This window comes from Gobius niger, assembly GCF_951799975.1.
Source record: "Gobius niger genome assembly, chromosome: 13".
Classification (NCBI taxonomy): domain Eukaryota; kingdom Metazoa; phylum Chordata; class Actinopteri; order Gobiiformes; family Gobiidae; genus Gobius; species Gobius niger.
The window spans coordinates 17,079,585-17,100,264 of record NC_136864.1 but is presented as its reverse complement, the minus strand read 5'-3'; the positions used below and the strand labels follow the sequence as shown (position 1 = coordinate 17,100,264).

The following is a 20,680-nucleotide window of genomic DNA, read 5'->3' as shown; positions in this document are numbered from 1 at the left end:
GTCCCCTTTGACCTTTTACTTTTGGATGTCGAAGGAGCCGTTGAAGGACACGAGGGACCTGTCGTTCGTTTTAATCCCCCCTTTGCTCTCCCCTCCTCCTCTCTCCTCTGCCTTTTCGTATGTGCCTTCCTCTGAAGATGAAAGATGCAGAGAGGCAGAGAGATTAATCACTCACCATGCCATTTGATCTTAGGTCCAAACCAGATCAATAGACTTGGGGAAAGTTAACCAGATGAGAGCGCCACAGCGTGTTGAAATGAATGAAATAAGCATGGGAAGAGGTGTTTTTCTTATAGTCAGATAGTTGAGTCATACCGTTGCAGCATAACAATTGCTCCTCTTAATACTGTTGTTTGAAATCAATATTGATTTAAGTAGAATTGATTCTGTAGCACAACTGTGGGATCTGCATAGTCCCACGGCTCCAAAAGATAACATTACATCTCTAAAATGAGGCTAAATTGAGTAGAACAGAGTGAGGTTTTTCTACTTAGAGTTGTTTTCAGTCCTTTAGGCTTAAAGTTGAAAAAGATGTTGCTTTTGTTTCCTAATCTTTCTTTGACCTGACCTCCAACCCAACGCAGGTCCCAACCAGTCAGCAGAAGGAAGGGATCTATGATGTCCCAAAGCGGCATTTCTTCACTGTAGGTGTTTGATTTCATTATTTGTTTGGTTAACTCTTCCACATGCAAACCTCTGCTAACATCAGATTGAAGGAAGCAACTTGAATCTTCCGTGCAACGCTTTTTAGCGAATGGGCATGAAACTTCCAATGATCCACACATTGGCCACGCATCGCCTGCTTCAACAGATACGACAAATTGATTAGGCAACCAAAGTCAGACACGTTAGCAATTTCACACAACATTAGAGAGGCAGGCTCCGGATCCCGAATCCCTAATTTGATCCATGTTCTACAGCTGGTACAGACATGTCTAAAAAAAAAAAAAAAAAAAAAAAGGCAGTTTCCTTCAGAGGATGAAGAGGTTTGTAGGTGGGTGCATGAAGTGTAGTCACCAACATCTAGATCAATCATAAGACAACATTTATTCATTTAGATTATATTCCACCTGAGTAGAATACTACCTTTCCCAATTTTGACTTAACAATGATTTCAGTGCAACTTCTGGGAATAGCCCTTTTTCAGTCTTGCTGTTGTGTGCTTGTTGCTTGGCATATCAGCACAGATAAACTGTCCCAGCCTCTCGCTATCTCAGCCGAACAGCCCATGCCCATATACGCGGCAGTGCTTCCATATCTTAAGTGTTACTGCTTGTCTGTTCATTCAGTTGGAGCTTTATTTAAGGACCTTGGAGAGCTCCCCTGATGTGTGCCTGCAGGGAGACACCTTCTGTGTACAAACCTTTTCTTTTTTTTTTACTTTCACAATTCTGCGTATTTCCTTCAATTGTTGCAAAAAACCCTATAATCTGTTATGGCCTCTGCTTTAGAAAGGACATAACACCCTGTTCTGAATCACTAATGTTGGTGATTCTTGTTGTCTTTTTGTCCGTGTCTGTCGGTGTGTGTGTCTGTGTGTGTGCGTGTGGTTTTTTTTATTGCATGTGAATCATTGTCTGCTTTGCATGGCCCCAACGACATTTCATGCGCCTTAGCCATCTCATGGTGCCTTTCAGAGCCGTGACCCCACTCCTTTTAAAGTGGAGGACGGGGGCGTAGAGGGAGAGGTGGCGTCTTTGTTTTGGTTGGGTGGTTTCACGGAGCAAGTACTTTATGAAATGAATACCCTTCTTTGTGTGTCTATCTTGATGCAGGCTGGAGGCAGCATAATGAAGTGGACCCTCTCTCACGGGGCTCTCTGATTGGCAGAAACAAGAATATCTAATCAAAGCTAGTTTTATAAGTGAATAGCCTTTTACACACTCAATAATGGAGGGCCTTGAAAGTCTAATTTTAGATCCATTTTCTGATAATGAAATGAGAAGACAGTTGTTTCTCGCTACACTCAGCCCCTCTGCCAATGTGAATAGATTTCACACCCCACCTGGCTGCCCAACCATGCCAGCACCATAGGATCTGGCTCATTGTTCTGATGCATCACCACTCTCTTGTCTCTTCTTCAAATTCACAGAATATCAACCACTTTGACCTGTTCGGAGATATGTCTACTCCTCCCTCGGTAAGTATCTCTGAGTTGCTGCTTCACTGCTTGTACATTGTGCAACAGCAATATCAACAGCTGTAACTCTGTAGTGTTAGTTAATGAAATTAGCACAATACTGTTAGTATTTCTGAAACGTTTATTCACTTGTATTGCAGTCCTGACGATAGATGAGCTGTGCCTTTGGCAAGGTGATACTGATAGCCTGACATCTGTGTTTGTATGTGCTCTCCAGATGCCCCCGTCTCCAGCCAACACTCTGGACCCGAGCCGCAGCAGTCGCCATCAACAACACGCTGCTGCCGCAGAGTTGTACGCTCCATTCAGCCCCACATCTGTGCCATCAGGTAACCATACACATGACTCTCCTCAGTCATAATGCCATTATAGATAGTTAGTTAAAAAAAATACCACATACAAATGTCATAGTAAACTTACCCATTTGATTCTACTTCAGGCTACATGACTATGGGCCCAGTGCAGGCAGCACAGTGGGCGCAGCAGGGCTTTGCAGGACAGGCCCAGACTCTTGCCTTTCCTGTACAGGGGCCTCTGCAGGTAGCACAGGTCCTGCCCAGTGGTCAGCCGCTCATCTGGAGCCAGGCCAACATTTTCCCTGCCACACAGCAGCAGTGGGCTGCAATGGCAGCGTACATGCCCGCTCAGACTGTGGGGGTAGGGGGCCATGCCATCCCAGCCGCTATGCTGCAGGGGTTGGTGCCCATCACAGCCGTGTGTCCTCAGGCCTGTGAGCTGTCTGCCCCCTCCTCTGCCATTACCAGCCCCCAGCACAGCGCCGACCCCGCACTCCTACAGCGACACATGAGTCTGAGGGAGGACCTGGATGCCGGAGAAGGGCCCTCGTCCTTAGTGGTGACCAGCGTGGGCGTTACCTCAGCGACAGTGAGCAGGTGTGGGACCCCAGGCCCCATGAGCGCCCCGGACACTCTGGTGTGCACTCAGCTGCTCTCACCGTCCTCCCAACTGCTCAGCTCTGCGCAGGAGGAGGAGGGCAGCTGCAGCGACCTCGACCTGTCACGCATGACTTTGAGTCCAGGAACATCCACGTCACCATCCACCGAATCACGTACGTCCATGCTTTGTTATGATAATATTTTTAATGTATATTAGACAAGAAAACATTCTGTGCTTTTGGGTAAGACTTTCCTTGGTATAAATTCTCTGTAGTAATCGTAGATGGCATCCACAAAAGGTCACTCGGCTGTGGTTATGATTTAATACTGATCTAATACTGTGTGCCCTGTCTGCAGCCTCAACTCCAGCCCCCCATCAGAACACATCCACAGACTGCCCCCCGCCCTTGGCCGACCATCAGGACCACTCTCCTGTGGACCCTGAGAGCAGCAAAGAGGAGCACTCGGTACGCACTCCCCTGGTTAATTTCAGTCTATAGGATTCATAGACTGAATTGACTGGCACAATGCTGTCATCTATTAGTGTCTTAGGCCTCATCACTTCTCAGCTGGAGTTTACATCATGCGCCCAGCAGAATGTCATGTGGATTGATTTCAGCCCAGAAAAAATGTCAAGTCAATTATGAGTTAAAGGTCAAAGATAATTTATGAGTTTTGATTAGATCATATGTAATTATGCTTAGCTAAACTGCAGCTCTTATCCGTCTGTTAAATTGTCAGCCGCTGCATTCAATTTGCAATATTTGGTTCTGACCCCATTTATTTTTTGGAACAATTGCTTGTATTGTTAAATACGCTATAGGGAAAATTGCACTGTGATTAATTAAAAGCATGTAGAAAAATAACCCAGTGAGGATTAGCACATGAAAATCAAGGTCTTATATTTCATAAAAACTGTATAGAGTCACCAGTGCTAACGTGTATTTCTCCCCCTCACAGGGCTCCACTGATCTGAGGTCAGTGTCTCCTGAGCTTTGTGCAGATATAACAAAGGATCAGGGCTGTCCAGACGAAGACAGCTAGAGTACAGCACAGTCAGGTAAATTAACTTGATTTTACAAGATTAATGTGTGCGTTACCTCAGTCATTCGGTTTACTGCAAATTGGAACAGAGTTATAACTCACTGTATTCAATGAAATGCAATGAGGCTTAATGTTGCCCCCTGGTGGTGTGGTGTGAGGCTGCACCATTCAGCTCAGGATTCTGTCTCTTTCTCATGTTTCAGATGAAGGACACTGAAAAGGCCATTTTACAAATGAGAGAAAAGGAGATAGATGAATGACTGTGAACTGCTGCACCTGGAGCAGCCATCTTTACAGACTTGTGTTCTGTTTATCAACCTTTAAAAGGACTTTTTGCATCAGCTTTCCGCAAGAGGCCACATACTGTATTCCTCCGCAATTCACCAGTCTATCAGGAAGTGCCCTTTGAACTATGGCTGGTGCTCCTGGCTCAGTACAAGGCTGGTCCTGTGGAGGATTAGTGAGGAAACCATATCTTTACAGTTGACCCTCACATTGTTGGCTGTGCCTGCTGTCCCAGTGAAGAATGGACCATGGATCTGCCAAATGCTCTCATCACATGGCTCCTGATTCATCCATTTGCATGAATGGACTCTACTGTGAACGTCTCCTCTAAGGATTTGAACAAATCAAAATGAGCTTGTCCTCAATATTTTCTAAGCTGTGAATTATTATTGATGGCACAAAGTCAGTCACGTTATCAGATGACTTTGAGACATCAACCTTTAATCAGATTTGCCAAACATTTATTTTGTAAATAAGAATCGTCCCAGTGCCCCATCCCTGAGCCTCTGTGCCATATGCTCTCTGCCTCTTCCATCTACTGTGTGTCCCACCAGCACCTCCATAGACGTCTGGATGTCCTTTAGCATCGCTGCCATTTCCAAGTTTTCTTCTGTTTGTGAATCTGTGTTACATGGCCATTTGAAATAAAACATGTCTCATTTGTTGTAATAAATATTTTATAATAAATAGCAGGGGTTTCCTGCATATTATTGTTTATACCACTGTAATGTTTACATTCGACTTCTGAGTTGTGTTTGAGTCCTATCTGAAGATATGGAGGTCAGAGAAAGAGTGTCATTGCCTTATCATGTTTATTTTTGTGTTCACTATTTGACCGCTGCAATATAAAGTAAACAGCTCTTTGTAATTAGCAGAAAATGACTTCATATCAACCAGGACTAGAGAGAAAACAAATGAAAGACTTGCAACTTTAGCTCTGTCTGTGTAAGAAAATGAGTCCAAATGTTTTTGTACACTTTATTTATGAAACAAGAGCTGACATGAAAAGATGAAGGAGACTTTTGTACGTCTTTGACCTCCCCATTCACTGTACCCATGCTAATGTTCATCACAATAAAATAACACGTGATTCCCATCTGCACCAGTTTCATTTACATATTGAATGATAACGCCTTCATAACAGAGTATTTAAACTAAACTGAGGTAACCTAACTAAAGATAAAGCTTACTGTAGCTTTAACAAATACTGTGTAAGTTATACTTATCTGAAAACTAGTTTTTGTTCTTTGGAAAGGCATGGTGCTGCATTCTGTCTTTTACAACATCCATTGCACACAGTTAATGGAAAATTAATATATGAATGTTACAAATATTTATTTTTGATGATTTGTAACATCAAACCACTGGAAATTCTGTATCTCTTTTGACCAAATTGTTCCACTGTCAGTGTATAATTTGCTTAAAGTAAATGTTTGCAGGTCAATAGGTCACGGTACCGTAACGGGAATGTGTTTCATCATAGCTCTGAGCGATTGATTTTTCTGTTATATTTTCTCCCCCGTTTGACCGACCATTCACTATATCTAACAATATCTAACAATAGAACACATTTTAGCAAAGATGTCATCTTTTGTCAATAAATCACAACCCATCGACTAAAGGTGCAACCTCACCACTTGCAAGTGTTTGAACTCCTCTTCTAATCCCGGCACGGAGTTCATATCTGGGCCATTATCGATTGTTTTTTGTTGACACAGACAGCAGTCCAGTGTCGCCCCTCTGTCAGGTTTAATACACAACCATGCTTTCCCAAGGGTTACACTGGGCCTGCAGTGTGCATTTCTGCTTACTGGGCTTCAGCATCCTGAGGTAAGAAGGACACATATATAAAACTAATTTTGATTTGGCATGTTATGGGTCTGGTTTCCTTTTCCGAGTAAATCTAGTGAGCACTTGGCTCTGTATAAGATCTCAAAATGATGTATTTCCAGTGCTGCATCAGCCACAAAAACAGGACATGTGTCTGTTCGCCAAGCTCCCTCCAGTAATGTAGTTCATCCAGTGGACTGTGCTGTGTCCGAGTGGAGCCAGTGGTCGAGATGTGACGTCTGTCAGAAAAAAAGGGTAAGTATAATAACAACAAATATGTAGTTATTGTTCTTGTTTTATCATTTTAAATAAAACTATAATAAATTAAGATTTCCTCATCCACAAATAAAAAGTAACCTGTAGAGGCTTCACATTATAGTTTTATTGAAAAAGACCTTTACCAACAGTCTGGGTGGAAAAAGTATAAAGTAGTATCAATCTCTGGGATCTAATTCTGTATACAGTATTAGAGTACAGTATATAGTAGTACAGTATTTTCCTTTTTCCACAAGTACTTGTGAGTCTTTGCATTGAGTTCCTTAATGTTGACTAGTGCCAAATGTAAGTTTTCCTGTACGCTCATGAATTACACTCTTACACTCTTTATTACACTCTTAAATAGTGCAGACTTGACCATTAAGGGCCGCTCTGTTGGTGCTGTTTTATTTGTGTACTCCCTCCTGTGTCTCCTCTGCTGTTTCCCTGCACTCCATCTCATCCACTTTACTCTGGGCCGGATTAATAACCTTGACATGACGAAGTGCGAACAGGAGGCTAATCTGATTGTAGCTGTTATAGTCCCCCAGAGCAGCCTCGCAGCTCCTCAGCCTCCCTTATTGGCCACAGCAGCTGTATATTGTTACTGTTTATGTTTGTCTGCGTCTCCAGTATCGCTTCACTAAGCTCACACAGCCCTCTCAGTTTGGCGGAGAGCCATGTCATTTTCATGACAAGGAGGAGGAGGCTTGCACTGTCCCAGCACGCTACACCTGCAACAACATCCCGGTGTGTGAGGGCTTCCTCTGCCCCCAGACAGGTTTGTGTTTGGTTTATTGTTATCTTCCTCTGTCTGAATATATAGAATCAAGTCACGTAATAGGGATGACATTCCGATAGACAAGATCAAAGTCAAAAGTGTTATGTGGTGATGTACCATGGTATGCGTTTTTGACATGTGCTCTAGTTGGATTTCAAATAGCTGTACCATCAGCGGCACCAGTGCTGAAACCACAGAAAACCCTATGTTTCAAATCTCTATTGTAGCCATACCTTAAATGCTGTATTGTCTGCATATGTTCTCATTCAGGTCGATGCATCCCCCGAACCTTACAGTGCAATGGGGAGGACGACTGCGGGGATAACTCAGATGAAACGGGCTGCCGGCGGGACATCCATCCCTGCAGGGAGTATGCTGAGGAGTACTGGGGCATTGAAAACCTGGCCAAGGGGTTGGTCCATTAGATCAGAAAGCACACAGGTCCTCCTCTACAAACCACTTCTGCCCACTGTTTGGTTGTGTTTGTTTGCAGGATCAACATCTTGAACAGCAAGCTGGAAGGGGTGGTGCTAGATAACAGATACTATGCTGGCAGCTGCCTTCCCCATTACATCCAAAATGACCGTTTCAGGAAGCCCTACAACTTGCAACAGTACACTCTACAGGTAACACCCACTGTAAACTGAGCGTAAAAGAAAACACAATTCCAGTCAATGACTTCTTTTAACTGCATTTAGCAGGTCAGGAGTGACTTAGTTTGTTTATGGTACTTTATTGGTCAGATACAGAGATTTATTTTGTGCCGTCCAGCTGCCACAACAACATACTGTATAACGCAAGACAGCTAGGTGTCAGGTTTATTAAGCATTCTTATTGCCTGAGGATAGAAGCTCCCTGATGGGAGCTGGGACAACAGGTGGTTATGGCTGGTGTCCCTCACGATCCTCTCGGCTCTGCATCGCAATCTCTGGATGTAAATGTTCTTCATTTGAGGTGGACTGATCTTCAGGATCCTTTTTGCCAAGCAGACCACTCTCCTGAGAGCCAGGCCATCCTGCTGAGTGCCAGGACACCGCCTTGTGAATCAATGACTCACCGCAGTACCATTGATGAAACAACAAAGGCCCACATATGGATCCTTGTGGGACACCTTAAGTTAAATCAATTAAGTAGTTTATGGATACAACCAGTTGAATTGTTTTTATCACAAGTGTTATTTGGCTTTCACGCTGTGTTGCATTTGTATACTTATGTTTTTCTGTAGACTGGTGGTTCTTACGACTTCACCTTCGAGCATTTTGACACATACGCCATGTTTATGGAGCACACCATCAAAGAGCACTCTTCAAAAACATCCATCTCCATCGGCTTTGCTGTCCCTGGTGTGGCTGAGTTTGGTTTTAACTACGCTCAATCTAAATACTCAAAGTCGGAAAGGAAATTTCGCCGGGCAAGTGCTAAAGTAAGTCCCTACATTAATGGATAATTGTCCTGTTGGCATTTCCTTAAAAGAACTTTAATTTTGTCATTTCTACATTCAGACCAACAGCTTTATCAAGGCAAAAGCAGAGTTAGAGCTGGCCCAGTACATCCTTAAGGCCGAAGGGCTGATGCTACACTCTGAGTTTCTGCACAGACTTCGGTCTTTGCCACAGGCTTATGTGTATGGAGAGTACAGGCAGATTTACAGGGACTACGGCACTCACTACATCACTGAGGCAGCACTCGGAGGAAGCTACGAACACACCATCATCATAGACAAAGAGAAGCTGGAGAAAACAGGTGACTGTCACCACATGATGAAGTTGGTATAGTTCAACAATTGCTTTCCCAACAGGCATTAGTTATGTTTTCTGTTTTGATAGATTACAGCTTGGATGACTACAAGACATGCGTGCAGGTTGGCATCAGAGTAGGTGCGAACATAAATGGCATCTATGTCACAGGAGGTGTGGAAGCAGGAGGCTGCGATGGACTCTTGAATGAGATGGGAGGTGCGTAACTGGTCTACTCGTTTTTATGGTGTAAAGCAATGAGTCCATTTATATTTTACTTAATAAGTCAACCAATTTGTCTCTATGTTTAGAGGACACCGTGAATGGACGTATGGTGGAAGATTTTGTTGCTGTGGTAAAAGGTGGAAGCAGTGAATCCATAACAGGACTTGTGTCTAAGAAATTGCCCGATCCAAACCTGATGAGGCTTTGGGGTCAAGGAGTGCGGTTTAACCCTGACTTTATCCGAAGAACAGTGAGTGCTTCTCTAGTCACCAATTTATCCCACTCAACAAACAAACTCAAGTTTAACAAAATGCACATTCTGAGAGATCAATATTTTTGCCCCAGACGATAAAGTTATTGATTGATGGCTTACAGCAAATGAATGTGGCTTCATGATCTGTCCTTGCAAACAGACCAAACCACTGTATGAGCTTGTGACGGCCCGAGACTTCACCCAGAGTGATGTTTTGAAGAGAAACCTGAGGAGGGCGCTGTACGAGTACCTCGCTGAGGCCAGTCCATGTCGATGTGCCCCTTGTCGCAACAATGGAGTAGCTGTTCTCAAAGGTATAACAGATGAGAATTTGTAGTATATAGTAAGTGTTAAACGCTCCAATCCAAGAGATCTCAGCAAGCCTGAACCTCCTACAACATACAATTCTTCATCCCTAAAACCAAAATGTCCAATCAAACTCCTTTGTGACTAGGGACGAGATGTGACTGTATTTGCCCAATTGGATACAGTGGAAGAGGCTGTGAGATCACCCAGCGACCGACAGGTTTGCATTAAAAAACAAAATCCATTTGGACTTTTATGTCTCTAAGTTTTATCTCTCGGTTAGTTTTAGGTATAGATGGAAGCTGGAGCTGCTGGGGCTCGTGGTCGTCCTGTAGTGGAGCCAGGATGACCAGGAGTCGACAGTGTAACAATCCAGCGCCCGGTAATGGGGGAATGGCCTGCAGGGGACTCCCACAAGAATCTACTCAGTGCTTTTAATGTACCTTTCTATAATAAAGCTAAACTAAAAACACTACAACTGGCTGGAGTGCTTATTCGCATCACTTATACTCAGTTATTGAGGTGCACCGATCCAATACTGGTATCGGATGTCGGGTATCGGCAACAAATATCTGATAGCACCAAAATCTAAGTGAATATGGGCATGCTGTATAACATTTTGAAGCTCAGAACCTGGAGTGTTGAGTCGCTGAATTAGCGGGAGCATGCTAATGCTAATGGAAACTAATCAAGGCAGGGTAAGAAACTGTGAAAGAAATACGCAAAGTAGCCTAATAAAATACAATTGGCCATTGCTGAAGCCAAGTGTTATTTTAAGAAATAACTGAACATACTTGCAATGATCAGATCACTTCATGTGAGTTGCTTATATTAATGTAAACTAAAGCCTGTCATATTCCCACATATTCCACACTAATTATCGTGTAGAAAAGTCCAGTGATCCTGGTATTGGTAAATATCGGATATCGGCAGATACTCATACCCCAGTATCGGTATTGGTAGCAAAAAAGCTGGATCGGTGCATCTCTAGTTATTACTTCTATATGGCCAGGCGTTTCTCATTTAAGCTGCTATAGGAATGAGTCAACAATTATTTTGCACACTGCCTTTATTCAAACTGATTATACACTGTAACATGTGTGGGACTGACGCAGCGGCTTCCAATTTCTTTGTCAAATCTTGAAGAGGTTCAGTGGCGTAAAGTCACTGACCATTTATTAAAATGAGCAACTCACTTTAACATGGTCGACTTTGAGAGGAGGAGCCCAGACAGGTGACTCCGCCCTCACTTGGAGGCGGGTTGTTGCAAGATCTTGAGCGGGTTTTCCGGCCCGATGCACAAGTAGACCATGAACCCCAGCACGACCAGGCCCCATCGGTTCTCCTGTCTGTACACATAAAACAACTGTTACTGAACTACAGTAACACAATATCTGAAAATGATTGACCTTCCAATCATAATTTTATAGAGCCAATCCAGTGTTAGAAGTAGAAAGGAAGTTTAAATTCCTGAATAAAGTACAATATATGACCTTTAATTATTTAAAGTCACACCAACCTGGTCGTAGAGTCCGTTCGCAGGCGTCTCCTTCGTACCCTAACCTGCATTGACATGTGCAGGACATTTCGGACAGGATGGGGAACCCTTTATGGAGGCAAGGAGAGCAGCGACAGGGGTCAAACTCCTGCAGGTACTCGTCAAAGCCCCTCTGAAGGTTGGCTATCCTCGGACCCACGTGCTCAGCCGAGGTACTTCGACGCACCAGCTCAAAAATGGGCAAGACCTGAGCCAAAAGGAAAGTGAAAGTGTAACTCTGTTCATAGTATGTACATATAGCATTTTCTAAGAGGAGACAGTGCTTTGTGCAGAGGAGAAGGTAAGGCTAACAGATGACACATTTTGGATGGGCGTAGCATAGGGCTTGGGGGGAGTTCTGAATTTGGAGGAATAAAGGGAGCCCTAGCATAGCAGGACATACAAGAATTGAATTGGACTACCTCATAGTCGATAAGCACCGGATGGTATTTGAGGGATGCTCCCCATTTTCTGTAAGTCTCTGGATCCTTGATGACCATAACGCCGCTAGCAGTCACCGTGACGCCACCCTTCACCAGAGAAATGATGTCCTTAATGTCCACTTTAGCTCTATGGATTCCTAAAAACAACACTTTTTCAACACAGTTCTTCGAGATGTTCCGGCAAGATGAACTTCAAATCTTTCACCTCGGGAACCTGATCCTGGTTTATGACACTTTTGGCCTTTCACTTTTAGGCCGAGCGTTCCTGCTCCTTTTAAGGGAGCCGCGATGCCAATGGAGGCTCCCAAGCAACCTCCAATCAGTTCACTTTCTAGGACTGTTGACACATAAGAGAATAAACACCCAAACAACGAAAATGAACCAAATAAATGTCAGGAAGTTGTTCCCCTTTTACTATAGTCATATCCATTCTCGAAGCTGAACCCAAGCAGTCTGCCTTACTTGATTTTTCGGTATTGGTTTTGTTGATCACCACGACGTACTCCAGTGTTCCTCCCATCGTTCCCTCTGTGACGAAGTGGGTGCCGTAATTGTTAAAGAAGCGTGAGTACATCCCGTACTCATACACCTCAGGCAGAGCCATCAGGTCCAGTAACATGTCCTCGTGAAGCATCAAGTCACTGCTCCTCATCTTAAACAGAGCAGTTTGGATTTTGGAGAAAAGACGAACAAATCCAAGTTCCTGAAACAAAACAAAATGAATATAAAGTAAATATGCATCATTGGCTGCAATTTCGTCACCATAGCTTTACAAAATGTTCACAATTTGTAAATGTTCATCCATAAAAATACAGAATGTGTTAGCAGTAGTTAGATAGTAGTTAGATTAGTATATTTGCAATTTTGCACTTTACCTGACTCTTAAACTGTGAGACGTTTTTGACAAACTGAGTCTCCACACTTGCAGACACACCCACTTCCACATACGCAATTCCCACTGAAACCCCAGCGTTTCTAGACATCTCTGTTTTTCTTGCACTCAGTAAAGATGCCACGTCCTCGTAGTACTCATGAGTTCCTTCAGACGCCGCTTCCGCCTGGCACAAGTTGATACAATATGTGAACTTGTGTGCACACACAGATACAAACATTAGGTTGTAAATCCTAATAGAAAAAAAAAACAATACCGCAAACTGATAGGTATGGTAGTTGTACGGTTTCCGAAAGTTCTTCTCTGCTGCATTGTAGGTCAGTTTCTCACAGAAGGCATCATATGTAAATTTGTTCCATTCGCCATTGTAAACATATTCACACGGTTCCCCGTAATACGTTGGGTCAAGTATGGGGTCCACAAATTCTCCTGTCAACATGTTGTAGCTAACAAAATATGATAAAGTTTTTAAAAAGTTTTCTCTTAGTAAAGAAGGCATTTGTACTTTCTTCCCACAGCATTGATTTACCCTTGAATGCCATCCTTTGCTCCAGGGATAGACAGTAAGGAAGAACAATAGTCTTCTCTTGGATGAATTTCTACACAGCCATCTTCATCGGAATAGTCATCACAGTCTCTCACGTCATTACAGCGAAGAGACTGGCTGATACAACGCCCTGCAAGATGATAAACAGTATAAGGGTAAACAATCACGGGTTAGGGCTTACTCTTATTATATTTCTAGCATACCTGTGCTGTTGCATGTAAATTTGTCTCCACAGTAATCTATCACCATACATGGCTCATCTCTGTCAGGGCACCTTTGTTTTTCCCACAATGTCTCAATGCACTGGCTGCCCCCAAACTGTGAGGGCTTCTCCAGGCGCCTTGCACGAAACTAACACCAGGATGAGTAAATAACAAAATAACTAGCCTCACACACACGCTCTGTTAGGCATATCAAGTCTAGGTCTAGATCACACAAGGCTGTGATGCCATTGCTGATGCCATATGATTATAAAACTTACACTTTTTTCTGTGCAGGAGGTACATGGGCTCCAAGACGACCATCTGCCCAGCTTGCAGTTTATGGACGTAGGTCTGGGTGCATCTCTAGCTCGCCTCGTTGAAACGCTGTTGATCAAAAACAGTTTTACAATTTCACTTAAATCATAAAGATTGCAAAAACTTATTCCATTGGCCAAATCTCAAGCACATCATAGAGCTTGTGTCTGAACATAAAGCATCACCTGGGGTCATCGACAGGCCACTGGCAGTTGAAAACATTAAAAAACATAAACAGAACGCAAAGGCTCGAGAGGAACCGAATAAACAATCTCATCGTAAAAATAACTTGTGACAGACCATTTGAAAAGTCCCATCGCTCAGAAAAGTGTCTGTGTGTGCAGCGTACTAATGCAATCCAATCAATAAAGTGAATGATTGATGAAGAGTAAACATGCGCTTACAGAAAACCAGCCGTATGAGCCAATTCATTTCCAAACACAGTTGGTAAATAAGGTTTGCCCAACATTACCCCCTATGAGCGCACAGACACTGGCCGCCAGAGAGGGGCGCTCCAGATACGCTGATCACGCTCCCCATCCGCTCACGCGTGCGCGCTCTCGAGGCTGATGGCGGTGGATTTAAAGCGTTTGTTTTTTGTCTAGGTCCAGCTTCTGTAAACGCGCATCAGACGAATGTAGCTCTCTGAGTTGAAGAATGTTTCTTCTCTGTTTGGTTATAAACGCTCAGTTTATGTCGTCAGTAGGCTACGTTTCTGACTTTTAAACAGGTAGACCACGAACAGTGATGAATGAGTTACAATGGAGGAGGTAAATGTCGTTTCTTGTTGCAATAATCCTTACCTAGGAAAATCAAGGCATTGTTCACTGTGCTTGCTAAGTCTGAGTTAAATGTAAGTGCTGACTCACGTGCATTGGTGGGAAGCACAAAACACACTTCGAGGCTACTTTACTGTTGGATTGGCCTATCTGTCTCTCCAAACCTGCACTATTCTTTTATCAGCCCTATATGTTGTTCGCTCACTTGTTATTCTTTGCAGGAGACATCAATCAATTTCAAAGCTTTGAGAGCCAGGTTTCAGGAGGAGGCTCTGATGGCCGAGTCCAGAGCCAGCCGGCCAACTGTAGCTGGAAAACCCAAGCACCTTCCTCCACCAGGAGGCCACTGCAGCACTGTGCTCAGCAGCATTCACATGGCTGTAGAGCACAAGACTCCAGTGGTCCCCAGGGTCTTCTTTAGAGACGGACTAAGAACCTCAGGAGGGAAGAGGCCAATATCCTTCCCCCCTAATCCTCAGACGGCTGATGCTGATGCCCCATCATGGCACTGTTTCAAAGACAGACACATGCCACTAGTACTTCCAGTTTTACCTAAAGAGTATAAAGCTGTCCACGGTTTAAGCAGAGATCAAAAACTGGAGAGGGAAAATTTGCTACAAACTATAACCAAGAAAAAAAATATGCTTCTGCCCTTCAAGTCTACTAGATCTGCAAAAAGTAGCACAGAACATGGAGAGGAGCCTACATATGCTGATTTAACCTACAGGCCAGCTAGTGCACCAGGAGAGCTGCATTCTGTGGAGAGAATCAACACGGACGACAGGGCCTCGCTCCAGGACAGTGAGAGCGTGAGTGAGTGCACCCTCTCAAGCCTGGATGTCACCATCAGCCCTCCCTCTGCAGAGACCCACGCTGACTCAGAGAGCAGAGTCTTCAGCACTCTGGAGAAAGCCAAAAAAAAGTTCTCCCGTCGACACGGCATGTCCACTAAACCTAAGTGTAGTTCACCAGAGAAAGGCTCTAAAGGCAAAGCTCAGGATTCACCCACAAAGAGCACTCAGAGCGCCGACAGCACTGATTTACCAGTGCCCCCACCCATACCACCAGCACTGAACCTCCCCAACTTCATTTACATCTCAGCCAGGCCATTCTGTAAAGGCGCCACCACATTCAGTATGTTTCATATACGTCTTTATCTGTTTCATCTTATGTTTTACAATTTAATTATATGTGGAGTGATTACTGTACTGTGTTTTTTTTGTGTGTGTTTTTTTTTTTTTATGTCCAGAGTCTCCATTAGAGAAACACTTCAGTAAGGACAAAGCTAATCGTCCATTTGCCAGAATTGGAGAACCCCTTCCTCCATCTCCCCAAAAGAAGGCACTACCAGAACTTTGGGCTCTGAGACCAAAACCCCAAAAGCCCCCCAGACCTCCTGCAGTAGACCTTAGCAGTCACATGCTACAGATGAATCCAGGTGAGTCATTCATTTGCAGAATTTGGGAGGCTAACATGCTTGTAGCTAAATACAGCAGTTGCATATATTAAGCTTGCAGAAATTCAAGGCCAAAATGACTTCGAACTTGTATTTATACTGAGGTGGACATGTTTGTATGAATGTAGAAAAAGTATTACAGCAAATATAAGTAATTTATATAGATTTCTGGACATGTATTAGTCCCAAGATTTTCATCATCATTTACACCTGTATTTCTACATCCACAGTAATAATATGATCTGACCTCAGTGCATCCATTTTGCTCGGTGTGTTTTTGCTTGCATTTGCAGTGGACCATGTGGCGCCACAGGAACACTCTCCCTCAGCTACAGTCATAGACGCTCCTAAATTCCCAGACTTTGAAACCTCTGAGATTGAAACAGTGGAGAGTGAAGCTGCGGACATCGTCGCGTTAGACCTGGAGCCTCTAGATCTACCTGCTCCGGATGACACTGGCCCTTCAGACTTTGTTGAACCGCTCCCGGATTGGTCCGTTCACTCCCTAAAATCTGTACAGAAGGAAGTAAATCTTGGTAATCCAAACGTAATGCCCCCCAATCCCCCCAGCTTTCCAGAACCAATAAACTTGAGTGAGTTCCCAGGGTCATTAGAACAATGGAGTCGGAGCGAGGAGCCCACCGCAGACCCCTCCTCCTGCACTGAAGAACCTGCAGACTGTTACTCCTTGGCAGAGGACACCGGCCAGGGAGACCCCGCTAATAACTTTGATATTGGGTGAGTTTTATTCTGGAATTTTTTTTTAGAAAATGCTTTTTTCAAAATGATGTAAACATTTTCAGATTTGTTTTATCTAGCATCTATCAACAAGAAATTGATCCAATGCCATGTGATAATGTGTATGAAGATGTTGAAAACATCAGCAAAATCACATTCACTCAAAACTCTCGTAAATGGAAAGGACTCAAGAGTAAGTTTTTATCCCTTTTGTGAAGAAATCAAAGCCGTCATCATCCTCTGAGGCATATTTCCTTTTTTTCCCCTGCAGATCCATATGCAGATAACAATCTAGTGGTAATTTAAATGAATATATTAATAGAGACATATTTTGCTCTTCAAAATCTGATTAAATCTGTTATATTTTGTTTTAAGAAGGAGGAGTCCGCTCATAACGTGTGGCACAAGAGTTCATGGTAAGTTCTTTTAAGATGCTCTTTAGAACATTCCCGCACATCCCGTTTGCTAAATGAATATAAAAATGTTAGTGTTTTGTTGTAGGAGCGCAGGAGATCCTGGTTATTTGTCCCACAGTCAAATCAACAGGTACAACAAACTGTCATTTAGAAGTCACAATATAACAGTTTGTTTTAAAGTCGAATCATTCTTGTAGTAAGGAATGCCAAAGCCCAAACACCTATGCCTTCAAAGAACAGAAGAAAAGGGAGAAGCAGAGACTCGAGAGAGAGAAAAAAGAACTAAAGGAACGAGAGAAGAAGGAAAATGAAATGAAAAAGAAATTTAAGGTGAGTTTAGATGTTGAAATGTGGATACACCCACAGTTTGAAAAACATATTTCACTTCTTCCTTTGTTAACTGCTGAGATCTGCTTTTAGGTGACTGGTGGGGAGGAGCCCCTGTACCATGCCAAAGTAACAGTGGCAAGTAAAGTCCGCAAAAATGATCTTCCTGTAACAAGTGGGGACACGGTCAGCATTATCCGCACCACCAGCTGCCCCAAAGGGAAGTGGCTAGCCCGAGACGCAAACCATAAGTGTGAGTAAAACTGAAAATGTAACGTCAAAATATTGTTTTTGTAACAGCTCTTTTCTTATTAGATGGCTATGTTTCGGTCATGAACGTTGAGTTGAACATCAAAGAGATGCTGGAGCTTGGGAAGAAGGCACAGGCAGCAGGAAAAGGAGGCAACATTGAGGCGGATACCATCAGTATGGAGTTAGTGTTGCAAGCATATATGATGTGTATTAGATGCATATACTTTGATACTATCTGGATGTATATTATGCTTTTAAATGTGCTCACAATGTTGCTTTGTTTACAGATCCTCAAGTCACCATGTGCTGACAAGCAGCTGTGAGTGCAAGATAAGAAAACGCTATTTTATTTATTTTATTATAGCCAAATTGGGGAAATGGTCCACTGATCTAATATTTACAGTAGGGCTGTGCAATTAAACGAAATTTGATTATGATTTCGATTATTACAGTAAATTATTACAAAATTAGCATAATATTTTTTGCACAGCAGACTCATGCCGCTGGGATTATTTTCCCTTCGCAGTTCATGTGCCATGGCTCATGCTTTTGCCAGACATAAAAACAAACAGCACTGTGTGATGATGTCATCAGGCTGTGCTGCACAGTTTAAATGTGCAGGTTTGAGGGCTGGCCAGCAGGGGGCAGGTGTGAAACAGAGACCTCTCCTCAATTAAGGCAAACTTGAAATCATTTGTACTTTTATGACTGTTCAGAAAACAGAAAATATTCAGCATAGTTTGACTAACAAATAAATAAAATAAAGATAGACTTTTTTTAAAGGCAACAAATAATCGTGATTTCAATTATGACTAAAATAATCGTGATTATTATTTTTTTTCAATGATCGAGCAGCCCTACAGTGGAATACAAAGGACAAGACACGTTTTGTTACAAACTAATAATCTACTTGTTCTTGATCCGTTGTGACTCAAATTATACCTGTACTTGCTTTAAGTAAGTAACTAAAGTAAATGGGAAAATTCCTTTCAAGTTTCTAATGGTATAGCGTACTTTTCCATCTTTGGACAAATTACTACCCGTTTTAAATTCCCATTATTTTTGTAAGATTCTGAGTAAATGGAGAATGTTGGCCTGCCTCATATCTCTCAACACTGCTCTGGGATTAGTCAAACTAATGTGCCTCTGCTCAGTTACAGACGATAGTGAGGAGTGGGCCTGTGAAGATGAAACCCTTTCTCCCTCCGAGAGCCTGTGAGTCTGACTGCGATGCACTGCTCCAAGTGGTTAAGCAGCTCTTAGATCAATAACCCCAACCCTTTTTACAATGTTTCCCACTGTTCATCAGATCTCCCACATGAAAGGTCAATTGAATGTACATGTCTGTTTACATTCTGTTTCTGTTTATTCATCGCAGAAGTTTTCCACAGCAGCCCGCCCGCCCGCCCGAGATGTGTAAGTCATTTCTACATCCGCTCCTTTTTGAAGTGAGCAGCCTTCTGGGTTTCTGCCTCTGGTTGTTGTATATTCTGGGCAACATGACAGACTAACAAGCCTTTGATCCTTACTTTTACAGAGGGGTTTTTACTTCCTCCCTCCCTCCTCTGTCTTTTGGACTTTGCATAACTTGCCTCAGTCTGCATCTTGCCCTCCTGTACCTCTACATGTGTTGTTTTTGTTGACAGCAGGTGGTCATGTCGGCGCCCAGCACACTCTGAGCGATGCCAGCCTGGAGGACCTGCACACTCAGTGAGTTACACACAGGTGTCAAAGCACATGCCTGGCTTTATGGCGTTTTACCAAGTGTTAAGGGAAGACTGTACAGATGACGGTACACAGCTGAGAGAGGGATACCATGACAGGCGTTTTAACCTTTTAAACCTCATGTCTTTAATAAAGGTTTGATTGTTTAGATAATACAGTATGTGCACAGGGAGGTCTTCCACATTGACGTGCGCTTTTATTTATTTGTTTTGTAGGACAAGACACGAGGCATTGCAGAAATTGGCTGTTTTCTTTCAGCGAAACAAGGAGGTCAATGACGACAGTGTTGAAACTGTTACAAGGTACATTTCACACAATGGAAAGACAGCAGGTACTATTGAATAAAAGCCCTGAACAAACTCTACTAATGCTTTTCTCATGTCTTCCCCTTTTCTTAAGCTTGGAGACGCCTAGTAAGTTCCCCTCATTCTCTATCTCTCTGTCACTCATTCACTGATAGGGGTTGCAGTGAGATGAAAGCACCCCACTTTAAGGCCCCCAGAGTTCATTCCTGGTTTAGTCTTTGTTTGTGATGGAAAATCACTTGTTCAGGACAGCTGATGACATGTCGGCAGACACACAACTGAAGGATAAAAGATATTTATCGACTTTATCTCCTTTTCTTGCAGACTTGTGTGATGTCGAGGAGCCACCGTTACCGTAAGTGTTCCTTATCATATCAGAAAGGAAAACTTCAGACTTTGATGTCAAGCGGGATATTAATGGCTATGAACCTGTGTATTAGTATTCAAGAATATCCTAAATCAAATGAAAAAAGGATATTTACACTGAATTAAGAAGTATCTCATAAAGATTAAAGCACTTATTGAGATCATTTTCAAACCTTACTCTAACATTCGCACAATAACATTGGTGGCATGTTTTTGCAGTGAGCAGGAGATCGACTTCACAGAAATGGAGTTTCTCCCTCCTCCGCCGTTATACGCAGACATCTTCTGATCCATCGACAAAGACATTTTGACAACTAGGGACTTGTTAAAATATGTTTTGTGCATTGGGATATTGCTTTTGTTTTGTTGGGGCATTTTTCTCCACCATCACTGATTGAGACTTAGTTTGGGCACGTCTGTCTTTTAATTATGCGTTATGTACAAAGGGCATTGACATAAGGCTTATCACATGCTAAGTTTGATATCCTTAAAATATTGTTACATATGGGTTATATTTAGTGAAAATGTTGCAAATAAATACAATGAATTATGACGTTTTAATGTTATTTTGTATTCTTTACACTGGGGTCCTTACATTCAGTCTGGGTGTATTCTTTTTGTACCTCTT

General features: G+C 42.9%; 3 protein-coding genes across 4 annotated transcripts in view; 2 read left to right on the top strand and 1 right to left on the bottom strand.

The window, feature by feature from the left end:
• dab1b (DAB adaptor protein 1b) overlaps positions 1-5,461 on the top strand; it is a 40,318-nt gene extending 34,857 nt beyond the window's left edge. Inside the window, exons 9-15 of one of the 2 annotated variants that reach the window (XM_079568638.1) lie at positions 585-644; positions 2,093-2,140; positions 2,358-2,469; positions 2,580-3,209; positions 3,394-3,503; positions 3,997-4,096; positions 4,284-5,461. In XM_079568638.1, the coding sequence (XP_079424764.1) occupies positions 585-644; positions 2,093-2,140; positions 2,358-2,469; positions 2,580-3,209; positions 3,394-3,503; positions 3,997-4,080 (1,044 nt within the window). In that variant the 3' untranslated portion in view covers positions 4,081-4,096; positions 4,284-5,461. The remainder of the gene's footprint in view (positions 1-584; positions 645-2,092; positions 2,141-2,357; positions 2,470-2,579; positions 3,210-3,393; positions 3,504-3,996; positions 4,097-4,283) is intronic. The other variant, XM_079568639.1, reaches the window with a different exon arrangement.
• Positions 5,462-5,569: 108 nt separating this feature from the next.
• c8b (complement component 8, beta polypeptide) lies at positions 5,570-10,204 on the top strand. The gene is made up of 12 exons (XM_079568637.1): positions 5,570-6,195; positions 6,318-6,450; positions 7,084-7,231; positions 7,502-7,643; positions 7,725-7,857; positions 8,457-8,654; positions 8,734-8,974; positions 9,058-9,186; positions 9,279-9,442; positions 9,606-9,759; positions 9,900-9,971; positions 10,035-10,204. The coding sequence occupies exons 1-12, from the start codon at positions 6,128-6,130 to the stop codon at positions 10,187-10,189; spliced, it is 1,737 nt and encodes a 578-aa protein (XP_079424763.1). The 5' UTR covers positions 5,570-6,127; the 3' UTR covers positions 10,190-10,204.
• Positions 10,205-10,795: 591 nt separating this feature from the next.
• Positions 10,796-13,995, bottom strand: c8a (complement component 8, alpha polypeptide). Its single transcript, XM_079568962.1, has 11 exons — positions 13,874-13,995; positions 13,652-13,757; positions 13,374-13,521; positions 13,153-13,300; positions 12,880-13,069; positions 12,607-12,789; positions 12,194-12,434; positions 11,937-12,068; positions 11,711-11,868; positions 11,271-11,496; positions 10,796-11,100 (listed from the first exon to the last, which is right to left on the bottom strand). Exons 1-11 carry the CDS (start codon positions 13,963-13,965, stop codon positions 10,949-10,951), a joined length of 1,776 nt encoding a protein of 591 aa, XP_079425088.1. The 5' UTR covers positions 13,966-13,995; the 3' UTR covers positions 10,796-10,948.
• Positions 13,996-20,680: the final 6,685 nt, after the last annotated feature.

What these genes read in the sequence shown, in the direction of transcription:
- c8b (XM_079568637.1), top strand. Translation starts at nt 6,128, where the DNA reads ATGCTTTCCCAAGGGTTACACTGGGCCTGCAGTGTGCATTTCTGCTTA. An exon ending in CTGGGCTTCAGCATCCTGAG is followed by an intron (nt 6,196 to 6,317) that starts GTAAGAAGGACA and finishes ATGTATTTCCAG; the next exon opens with TGCTGCATCAGCCACAAAAA. An exon ending in ATTGAAAACCTGGCCAAGGG is followed by an intron (nt 7,644 to 7,724) that starts GTTGGTCCATTA and finishes GTTTGTTTGCAG; the next exon opens with GATCAACATCTTGAACAGCA.
- c8a (XM_079568962.1), bottom strand. Translation starts at nt 13,965, where the DNA reads ATGAGATTGTTTATTCGGTTCCTCTCGAGCCTTTGCGTTCTGTTTATG. An exon ending in CCTCCTGCACAGAAAAAAGT is followed by an intron (nt 13,522 to 13,651) that starts GTAAGTTTTATA and finishes TCCTGGTGTTAG; the next exon opens with TTTCGTGCAAGGCGCCTGGA. An exon ending in CGGTGCTTATCGACTATGAG is followed by an intron (nt 11,497 to 11,710) that starts GTAGTCCAATTC and finishes CTTTTGGCTCAG; the next exon opens with GTCTTGCCCATTTTTGAGCT.